Source organism: Haliotis asinina, chromosome 16, assembly GCF_037392515.1.
Source record: "Haliotis asinina isolate JCU_RB_2024 chromosome 16, JCU_Hal_asi_v2, whole genome shotgun sequence".
NCBI lineage: Eukaryota > Metazoa > Mollusca > Gastropoda > Lepetellida > Haliotidae > Haliotis > Haliotis asinina.
The window spans coordinates 14,007,670-14,019,827 of NC_090295.1; the positions used below are offsets into that span (position 1 = coordinate 14,007,670).

At 37.8% G+C, this 12,158-nt stretch overlaps 1 protein-coding gene across 2 annotated transcripts in view; it reads left to right on the forward strand.

Annotated features, from left to right (window-relative positions):
* LOC137268609 (eukaryotic translation initiation factor 4 gamma 1-like) overlaps window positions 1-12,158 on the forward strand; it is a 41,380-nt gene that overhangs the window by 12,556 nt on the left and 16,666 nt on the right. For both annotated transcript variants that reach the window (XM_067803181.1, XM_067803182.1), the window contains exons 9-11: window positions 1,842-2,051; window positions 2,437-3,277; window positions 11,930-12,060. In XM_067803181.1, the coding sequence (XP_067659282.1) occupies window positions 1,842-2,051; window positions 2,437-3,277; window positions 11,930-12,060 (1,182 nt within the window). The remainder of the gene's footprint in view (window positions 1-1,841; window positions 2,052-2,436; window positions 3,278-11,929; window positions 12,061-12,158) is intronic.

Genomic DNA, 12,158 nt, shown 5'->3' on the forward strand with positions numbered 1-12,158 from the left:
CCTGAAGATAAATAGGACCGGATATTATTTGTAAATATTGGCAGGCTGTGTACTTCCACAGTTTAATTTCCCAAAGGGATTATCATACACTAACTGATATATCTGTCCTGACACCGACCCCAACCATCGTCTGCTACACTCGTCCTGGTTTTGCATTTCACACTTTCACATATCAACTAAAATTATAGCAATAAATGTGAAAGAAAACACATTTTATTCCAAATTCCAGCAGTACTTCAATTCAAAATCCTTCACATAAAAACTACTACATCATGCTTCTCCAACTTAGCCATGTCCTAACAAAGTAACTTTGCCTTATTAGGCAAGGAAATAGTTAATCTTATTCCATGAAGTATATCAAATGGATTTATGTAAGTGAGTGTGATTCAGTGCTTCAGACTCAGCAAATAATTTCAGTTTTGCACATAGGTTGTCAGAATAGGTAATGGATTTATTTATTTATTTATTTATTTATTTATTTATTTATTTATTTATTTATTTATTTATTTACTTAAAGGACTAAAGGGCACATATATATGTTGTTACATTTTGTGTTCCTTTGAAGACAAGTAACTGCTCATTATGAATTGGGATCCCTCGTTTTCCCTAGTTAAGATGCACAAAACCAATCTTCCAGGCTTTTATGTAACTGGAAAATTTGGATAGGACCCCTGGAAGCTATGCTGGTTGTGGGAGCAGACAGATTTGACTGGGTGATTAGATCTAATGGATTAATGGGAAACATTACCTGAACTGCAAGGATGGATGGTCAAGACTCAGTTTTTTAATGGTTGTCATTTATGATACTGAGGAATGCAATACAGCATGTAACACACTAATGTTTAATACATGTCTGCTCTGTTCTTTGTTCTGTTCTCATTATATGTATGAGTGTTAACCTGTACAGTCATGTACAACAGAAATACATGTTCGAGATGTAGAATAACCTTACCAAACCCTGTGAGCTCTGCATATTTGTCTTCATAGGCATGTGCAGATGTCACAGGGTAGATTCAGTATTTGCCTTGTGATCCCGGGATTGAAAACTCGATACTCACATTGCTGTTTTCAAGAAATCTGGACCTGCATTACTTCCTTCCTCCTCATACGATGATTGCTTTGTTGGTACTCAGTGACTATCAGGATTCTTGTTATAAGCTGGTCTCCAACAACCTTTGTTGTTACTTTGATCAAATGATTGGGCTTGATTTTTTGCGACGGCATTCTCAGCTGGAAGTGCATGGATCTTTGATCATTATGTCAGACACTGGATTGCTTGGACCAGAGATGTTGATTTACACACAAACTGACATCCTATGGATGGAGTATAGTCGAGTCCTGCTTGAAACTGCAACAAAGTAACCTAATAACCCAACTCTTTTCCTCAAACAATAATGGATTTTTACATGCAACAGAATACTAGATGTGATCAGTGCATCCAATTATTTAGGCTTTTAGTTTAATCTGAGTACTCTTATTTATAATTTTGAAAAGGACCCTGGGCTGAGAAATAGCCATCACATTATGTTAAATGACTTAAGCACATGGCCTGCATGTATAATTCTCTTTCTACAAAAGTAAACAGTAAAAGTTCTAAAACATCATAAATAATACAATTATGTAAGCATTGTAGTTCCCTCTGCTGTTTGTTCCATTGTTGCTTTATGGGTGCATTTTGAATATCAAAAATTTGTCAATTACTTGTTTCCTTGTGATCCATTGTGCCTGAACAGATTGTGTGTTTACTGTTCCAAGCTCAGTTGAAGGTTGCTGTGATGAGCTGCAATATGGCTGACTACAGCAAAATACCCATTCACTAACTCTATGACTCTCATCAACAGGGGCAGACTGTGCCAATTGCTCAACCTCAACGACCAACATCAGCATCTGGTATAGCGCAGGCAACACTACAAAAGCGGGTGCGGAACCCTATTCCCATCATTGACCCCAACTCGGGACAGCAGGTGCAAACAGAGGCAGAGGCTGCCCCGAAGACTACACCACCTGGGGGCAGTGCTAGGAGTACACCTGTTGGACAACCAGCGCCAGAGGTAAACCCATCTTTTACTTTCAGATCATACAGGGATGTATGGGACGTGAATTTCACTGTCCTAAACAAGTAATTATTTGACAATGAACGTAACTAAGTTCATCATATTTGTCTACAGGGACTCGGAAACAGTCCAAATACTTTTTGTAAAAATTCCAGCAAAGCTACTAAAGGAGTTTGGTATCATTTGTAGTTTGATTAAGTGATGATCATGATACACAATACAGTTGCCAGAGTTCCACATTTTGTTGTCCATGACTGCTGAAAATTAACAGCATGAGTCCAATGGACCATCAAATACAGGTCTCAAGTTATATCCCTGTCATAATAAGAAATTATCCCACCATGCAGTGACCACTAAACTCTCTATCTTGTGTGCATTTCAGAGTAGTCCACCTCCTACTGGTGGTGACATTGCTGCTCAGTTTGCTGCCCAGGTTGCTGCTACATTACGTTCAGGCCACCCTCCATCCAGTCACACAACACAAGGCCAGGACATGACGGCCAGTAGTCCCCCACTTTCAGATCAGCAAAGCTACTCCCAATCACCAGAACTTGCACAACCAGACTTCAATCAAGAAGTACAAGAAACGAGACCTCAGCAAAATGAGCAAGCTGTTGAAGACGTGTCATCAAATGCTCAAATTGAGAGCGGTGTGGATGAACCCCTTCAACAGGTGCCTGTTCATGAACCTAGCGTGAAAGAGGCAACACCGCCTCCAGAAACCAGCGAAACGGAAGTGATCGGATCCAGTGTTGACTATGCCCCAGAGCCTAGTCAGGTCATGGACCAGAGCAGTCCGGTTGATGCTGATTCATTCACAGAACCCTTTCGTGTTGATGTGGAGAACATTACGCCATTTGTGCCAGCTGCTTCACAAGCACCTGTGCAAGCACCAACACCAGTGGCTCCAGTACAAGCACCAACGCCAGCGACTCCAGTACAAGCACCTGTTCCAGAACCACCTCCGGTTCAAGCTCCTGTTCAGGTGGCAGTGGTGCAAGAACCAGCCCAAATGGCACCCCAAGTGGTGACTCCACCGGTTACTGAAACACAAGTGACACAACCAACACAACCAGAGGTTGTCGAGAAGGCAACACCACCACCCCCTGCCTCAGCTTCAGCTCCTACCCCTGCCCCTGCTGTTGTTTCTGTGGCAGACATGGCTAAGGAACAGACGCCACCACCTGTAGCCACAGAGTCGAAAGAGTTTGTGCTTGATAACGGTAAGTGGATTCTATTTTTCTATTATTTTTTAAATATTGTACAACATTTTGTCCTTGAAAAACAAACATTGTCAGGTAGTGTTTGAAAATGGCACGAGATGTGGCCAACCACAAATTTTTGTCAACTCTTTCAACACCAGGAAGTCCTTCCTAGAGACTTGGATGTTTAAGATGAAGCCTATGATTTTCAAGCTCATGAAAGATCATTGCTACTACATATCATACATCATTTGAAAAGTCTAATCCTTTTGTTTATGGGTATGAAATGTATTTGTCATATTCAATCGCTGCGTGCTAAAATACAAGATCAGATCAAAGATACAATAAATATCTTGAAATCAACACTTGTTGGTGTGGTACACCAATGGGGGAGATGACAGGGCTGTTTGGGGAAAAGTACTCAAACCTGTCTGTGAGATCAGCTTATCTGGGAATAGTTAAAGAATACTGCAATTCAGGGTTTCAAATTACATCTCTTGGTGAAACCTTGTGAAATAAAAATAACTCAAGTGATCAGATGTAATTTCCTTCAGATTGTTCAAAGACACCAGTGTTACCATCATGCAGAGGTACCCATAGCAAGGGATTGATTAGAGGTTGTGACTTTGTTTTTGAGGCCAAGAAATCTGATGGTGATCATAGCAAATTGAATGGGCAGGTATTTTTGGATTGGTTCAAACATCAGCTTTCACCACATCTGGACGAATCAAGCTGCTTGTCCATGGTACCATTACCATGAGCAATCTCGAGACTCATTTGCAGCCTTGTCGTAAGAGGTGACTAACAGGATCGGGTGGTCAGGCTCGCTGACAAGATGGGTACATGTCATCAATTCCCAATTGCGCAGATCGATGCTGATGTTGTTGATCACTGGATTGTTTGGTCCAGACTCGATTATTTACAGACTGTCACCATATAGTTGGAGTATTGCTGAGTGTGGCGTAAAACTAAACTCACTCACTCATTTGCAGCATTGTTTCACTTCCTGTAACGTGCCTTACAGGCAATCATAAACACAGCCTCAGCTCATGGAAAAAATCTGGCAGCGCCTGAAGCCAATCCAGAACATCACTTACAAACTACCAGATTTTCAAAGCACACTTAGCTCTAAGATGGATTACTTACCATATGGCATCATTCACAAAGAGATTATTATGACTACATTTTTGTCAGTCTTGAAGATAACTTTTACTGCATTTTTGACAAAGAAAGACTTTACTATTTCCTCAGAAGTGGCTGATTATTTTTCTGTTTCAAAGTCATTTATCCTACCACATGTGAGAATGTCCGTCTCTGATTTGTTCCCATGATTTTGAGCAAGTTACCTTGTATGGCTGGTGCATGGCTGTACTTCACCCAAGCTGAGTGTAAATCTTTGCAATAAAGAATAAATCATTTATATCCTGCTCCATGGGGGAAAAGGCACGGCAGTCAATAGACCAGTAGTTTGGATCATCTTGTCAGGACTATGCTGGTAAAGTGTATGACTGAATTTCAGGTTAATTAAATAATGAGAGATGGAAACATTTGCTAAGATAAATTTGTTGTAGCGTTATAATAGGAGTATAAAGGGTTTTATTCATCCATAGATGGGTGTTGTTCACTTTGCTTCCATCGTTAAAACCAGCTCTGCCTATAAAACCTGAGACGGGATGCATAAATTCCTGTGTACCCCACTCACTCAATGCTTCAACTTGTATTGCCAACATAACTTTTACAGTATAAGTTGTTCACTGGTCACGAGCTGGGCATGGGTTGAGGTTCCCTCGATATTTATGTTTATGAACATAAACATTGAAGGTACCTCAACCCATGGTCCCTGAGGAACCAGCAAACAACATATTTATACTGTCCACCACCTCAATGTTAATTTTTACCTGTTTGATGCATGGATATCGAATCATACACTTCAGCCAAAATGTGTGAATCGAACTGACTTAGTTGACACGTCATGGTTCCCATTTGCGAATATCAATGCTCATGCTTTTGATCACTGGATTGCCTGGTCCAGACCCTATTAATTACAGACAGGCACCAATAGCTGTAATATTGGAGAGTGCGGAGTAAAACTAAACTCACACACTGTAATGCTAGTTGATACCTGTGAATTTGAGGAAATACATGTCTCAAAAGCTTCAACTTGGAGTAATAAAAGAGAGACAAATTGCCCTCTGAATGTTACTTCCTTGATTTATTAATGGAAGAACCTCGAGGGCACAGAAATTATCTTCCTTGCCATAGTCAGGCTGTCATTGTTGTGGCAATTGGATGTCAACCCATTATGAGATTACCACAAGTGCCCTTGATATAGATGGATGGTTATCTTCTAAATCTGCCTCCAGGATGTTTGCAGTTGATATGCTGAGAAAGTTACAGAGTTTGGGGAAGTAAACTTGCAAACTCAGAATGGTTATAGGGTGTTTATTGGACTCACAAGGTTTTCTCATACAAATACCTATGAATACAGGATGCATCATTCTATGTTTATCAAGCTTGTGAAAGGTGAAGTTCATTGTACTTTTAAGTAGCAGGGTTCATTGTTAGGGTTCACTCTCCTTTTTCCATCAAACTATAAGTCAGACATGAGAGGTGTGATGATACAGAAAATCCATGATACGATACGTATCGCAATATCTTGGAACAATAAGATTCGGTTCACATCACGATATGCTATCTTGAGTTATTTTCTTTAAAAGCTATCTTTTGATATCAAGCAACTGTAAATTTTGACATAACTGCCAAGTTCTAATGAAAATTAACAATTTTAAGGTCAACGATCCGTATCACGATACGAAAAAAAGTATCGATATATTTATCGTCCGATAAAGTATCATGACTATCGATACTACGATATATCTTCACAGCTCTATCAGATATTCACAGGGGTGAGTTAGAAAGAATACAACTTCTGATCATTTAGGCCACATTAATTGAAAAATGAACAAGTAGAACTGCTTTCACTAAAAGTTCCTTTACATATTTAAATTTAAATGTATAATTAATTCCGAATTCTTTTCAATAACTTTATGTAACAAGGGTTGCTGCATTATATTTACTTTTGACGCACTTGTAGTTTGGGGATGCAGTGTTTTCAAATATTTTGTGTTAACAGGATGCTACTCAAATTTCTGTTAGCAGCAATTCCTTTTTTCATGCTGATATATTGTAGATGTGCATCTGAGGCTTATCCCAGTGTGACTTTAAGTACAACTTCTGTTCGTTCTACCTTTAATCAAACTCTTGAAACCCCTTCAAAACACTAGGTTGGTGCAGTATTTAGGTTTATGATAACAAGAGGATATAAGTTCAGTAATTCATGCCAGGCAGTGCAGGATATCATCCAGACCTATATTTCCTGAATATTCAGTATGTAATCTGTTGTCCCCTGGTGTCAGTGTGCTCTCTTTAAATACCCCAAGGGGTACACTGCTTTAATTGCCCTGTAGGTCTGTTTAGGTCATTAGTGCTGTAACAAGGCATAACATTGGCTCTGGCACAATTGAAGGAGATGCTCCTGTGCTGCATCCCACTTGTGGGGTAGATAATTGAACAACTTGTCCCAATCTATCTTTATTCATTGTTTTCCTGATTTACTTGGTAATGAGACTCAAGAGCAGGCAGCATGTTAATACCGAGTTTAAATTGTTTTGTTCTGTTGATCACATTCAAGGAAACGCATGCAAAGTTGCACATGATGTCTTAACACAGAGTTGACATCAAGGATTAGAGAAGGCATGGACCATTTGCTCATTAGAATGAAAATGCCCATTAAAATTTTGAATTTAACTTTTGAAACAAGAAAAAGGCTGATAACCCCTGAAAATTCTTATCCCAGCCCCTCCTAACAAAGTGTCCACTTTCATCAAGAACATTTTTCAACAAGGGAATTGTTTGGATATCTCGTATTTCCACTCATGCCTCAATTATTTTTCATTTGTTTAAAAAGTTCAACTAAAAAAAAAATGAAGTTAAAGGGAAATATCACTGCAGAATGAGAACTATGGATTAAGTAATCCCCAAACAGAATTTGAATGTATCGTGACTTTCGAATCAAAGGTATTAACTCTTCTATGGTAACATACGTGTTTAACTGATGCAGACAGATTTCTGTGGAATTAATTTCCATATGCCCAATGACCTTAATTTATCCTTTGTCTGCTGTCTTAGCAGAAATACTTAATTACTTACAGTTGTCTTTGATTTGTGACAAGTAGAGGCCATAAATGGAAAATAATCTTCTTAATTCCTGCCACAAAATTCAAGTCCAGACTTCAGTTAATTAACAGCTTTCATGTGCTCGTTAAATCACTGCCTGTTAGGTAATGAGTTATTGTCTTCTGAAACGAGATCTGTCACAGACCATGAGATTCTGATGAGCTTGACTGGGATCTGTTCTGACCCATACAGCTAAAAATAGATCCCTCATCATGTGACAGGTCATGTGACTAGTGAATGCATAGCCAGTGGGCCATCTGTGACCTGGCTCATGGAGACAGCAGTACTGCTCTAGGTTAGAAAGTGCTGACAAACAGTTTGTGGCTGAGGTTAACCATATGTCGGGTTTTGGACTCTAAGATAAGCATTTTGGACTGGATTTGTACAAGGATTTGAACATGGTGAATTATGGTAAGTGTTTGTGAAGTTAGTTTCACTTGTCAGGGTTGTAGAAAATTTGTTAGACGTGTGTTGGCCCAAAGTTTGATGATATAACAAGGCAGCATGGCTTCCAAATTTTACATTTTGAGATGTTCATATACAGTCAGTTTATTATTTTTGGACTGTAGTCAGTTTGATTATTGGTCTGTTACAAGATACGAGTAAATATTTTCTGTTGCATATGCAGGTTGTAAATGTTTGTCCAGTTGTTCCACAGAAGTTATGTAACTTGTACAAGACAGTTGACATATGACAGTACAGCTATTCAACTTCTGGTAAAGGATTTATATTTTATCAGAGGTGTTAAATGTGTTTTTTGTGAGGCCAGTAGCCTATGTTCAAGTCATATTTACATAATATCAGACAGACAACTGAATAATGTTTTTTTTCTGTAACCAAGAGCTTTCTTATGTAACTAGCATGATTTACGAAGGACACTGTATCACTATGCACATAGTATACACAGTATGTTGAAGCACATGTTAAGGTTTATCTTTGGTACTATTACATTACAAATGTTAAATATTTTAATCATAAGTCTTTGAAGGGCATTTAGAAATGAAATACAAAAGAATGAAGATTTTTATGGATATCAACTTCTTTATATGAGAACACAACGATTCGGAGTTAATGCTTACTCCTTCACCTGAGGAGTAAGCATTAACTCCGAATCGTTGTGTTCTCATATAAAGAAGTTGATATCCATAAAAATCTTCATTCATATTTTAATCATAATTTTGTTGTTTTGGTTAGTGTAATTACTATTTGTTGTGCCATATGTACCTTGAAGTATCTAAGGAATTAAACTTTTTTGTTTTTGTAACTTGTTGAACATTAATTTAAGATTTACACATTGGACTCATTTGAACTAGGGGATGTAACTGATGTAATATTCATGTTGTCTTAATTGCGAAAACCGTGAAAATTGAATTTCCTGAAAATATGAGATCTATTTCATACTTTAGTTTGTATCAACGACTGTTTGTTCACTAAAACATTTTACCCAATAATCTGATATAATCATGTTCCCAAATGATACTCAGTAACTCTTTTTTTCATGTGTGTTGTTTGAGTATCAGTTGTAAAGAAAAGTTAACATACTGTGTCTCATTTCAATACAGCCAGTAGAATGACATTCGTCATAAAAAACAACATTGATAAGACCAATTACATCTGTGCAGAATGTGTTGACGTTTCAAGTAATGGATCCATACGTCACATATGGGACAGTCCATTGTATTAGCATATTGTATGCCGGCATGCCGAGTGCAGTCACATGTACTCAAGCTGTTGGTCGTCAAGTCGTTGTGAATGGCGAGCAGATAATGTTTGATCAATGGCTCACAGCTCCCTGTAGAAGGAGGTCAAAATCTATGAGACAGGTCTGGCTAACAGGGCGCGGTTCACGTTATTTCAGTTTTGGCTAGTCTGGTTTAATGATTTTAAAACTGAATAATATGGCTTTAAACTCTCCTTTTTGTATCCAAATTGTATTTTTCCAGACAATGATTTTGATTCAGAAAAAATGTTTAGTTTTGTCTTTGGAATGATAAATCGTAGAAAGAAACCAAGATCTATGGTTTTTATATAGCTATATTTCATCATTAGAGCTCACATTGCTTCACATTATGACATTCCAGAATTGATTGTGGCAACAATTATAATCATATTATTTCATTGTATTTTCTGATACACCCATTTTTTTTTTTTTTTTTTTTTTTTTTTTTTTTTTTGTGGGATATATGCACCAGTATTTAAATATGTTTGAAATGTAGGACATAACATGTTACGGGATATATTTCACAAATTCTTAGATTTAGTTTTTTCCCTGAGTGCTCAACCTCAGTTTTGTGGTGTAGGTCGTATGCTTAAATATGGGAGTGGTATGAAGATTAATGATAAGTAGACATACGGTCACACTGTCATCAAGTAATATTGAGTTTTAATGTTTGACCACATACATTGTGGAGATGACCCTGAACTTGCAGATGCATACCATAGCTATATTGTCAGGTTACAGCCTTGAAAGAAATGAAAGCCAGCTGTGGAGTGATGTGGACATGAAGGAATGTCTGGCTTGATTATGTTTGTGCTGAGTCACAACTCAAACATTACACTATACGTATATGCAAAAAAACAAGAAGAGAAACCAGTGGTTGTATATCTGACATGTGTATGGTCGTGATGTAGGTGGTGATTATCTTTCTCTGAATTACCCTCAAACTATTCGTATGGGAGGAATGTTTTGACTTTTAAGAAAATGGTTTAAGAATAACAAATTGTTATTACACAATTGTTATTAACTATACTGGCATAAGTGTCTATTGTTATTTACTATACTGGTATAATTCTCTATGATAATAATTAATGGTTTAAATGATAATTTCTAAAAAATAGTAAATGACTGTACACTGTCAACTGTCACTTGTTAATCTTTCCTTTAGAAGGATACAATTACTATACATCCACCGGCTTAACATTCTGTACAGCCTTGGAGGAAGGGTACTTATTATGTAACAGTGCATTGATGATGTTGAGATAAAATCCCAGTACAACAAATTATGTATTTTTTGTTGACTGGATATTCAGTATGTGACTAAATGATTTTCGTACCAGGAAAATAGGTAGTACATAGACTTACCAAATTTCAGTAAAGACAAGGAAATAAGCACCCATCTAAGAGTAAGTGATATTAGATATGCAGAAAAATATAAAATGCCTGAACATGTATAATTATGTAATTAACTGTTACATTTTGAAGATACAGATAAAGAATTATATTCATAAGATAGCAGCTTATTATAAACAATACATTGTGCATGTGTGGAAGACTGGATGATCTGGCGAGAGTTTTGGAATATCAGAGTTTGGATGGTGACAAGCTGTTTCTCAGTTAACACACATGAAAATGCTCAACACATGCTTTGGTATTAACTGGAACTGGTCCATGAGGCCAGGAGGGATGGAGAAGGGGTGTTGGTGACATCAGCAAGGAAACCCGATAGCCTAGCACTTGCTTAGTACATACTTGGTGTGTGCCTCCATATGGCAGGCTGGTCCAGACCAATGGTAAGCCAGCCAGGCTCCCAGCAGCCTTCAGTGAGGGGGCAGCTTCTGCTCACAGCAAAGTTTCCAAGTCCCCACCCGGTGGAGGGTATATTGGAGTGGGGTTGGGAATTACTACTTGTGAAGTGGAAAGTTTCATGAAGTTGTTTCATATCCTGTTGCTAAGAGCAGATTTCATGGATTGAACAAACTTAAACCATATAGAATCATGGAGAGGAGCAGAAGACGAAGGCACAGTGCTCCTCCACATTTACGTAGTAGGTATAATATATCCCTCATTATAACGCCATTTTTGCCCTTTGCTTCCATGGATGTTGGGAACATATTGAATTCATCTGGATTGTGTCATATACTTGTGAGCTACTTTCAAGTGTGGATTCTGTCATTTTTATCTTGTGAAAGATGATTCCCGGATTTGTGCTATAGTGAGGTTGGAATGTGTGGCTAATAATAGCAGTTCATGTCATGAGAAGATGGTATTGTCAGCTTCCCAGCATGTGAGGACTGTACACCTCATATTGTACAAGTATTTGGGATCTGGGATGGTAGAATGTTTGACTAACTACTAAATAGATATTCAACAAGAGAATCACACAGTGACCTCTGTCTTGTGTAATTGTGAGGATGATAAGCTGAAGTGTGCACTCAGGATATTGGCCAGCCAGTGACCTTGACCCCACAGTTATTTAAGTCATTGCCTGTTCAAGAAATCAGAACATTCCTCACTGGGTTAAGACATGACTTAGCTGAGCCTGTGGTTATTAAGTAATATGATTGTGATATAACATAATACTAGTAACAAAAAAAAAGACTGAAAAAGTGTTGGACATATTTAACCTTCTAGAAGTTTCTATGGAATTTGTTACATATTGTTTTTTCACCAATATGGCTGCTTTTGAATATTCTTAGAATTATACCTGTTTTCTTCAGAACCTGCATCAGCAGGCAACTTAACTGGAAAGGATGCAAAACAAAAGGGAGGAAAAAAGAAACTGAGAGACTTGAACCGAAAGGGGGATGAAAAAGAAGGAACAGACATGGACGCATTCTTAGATGCTGAGGTAATGTTTTTTTAAAAATGGATTTGTTCATATATTTTGCAACTTTTGTTAAATATATGGTTTAACATTCTCTCAAGCCATTACATAATGAGCAAGAC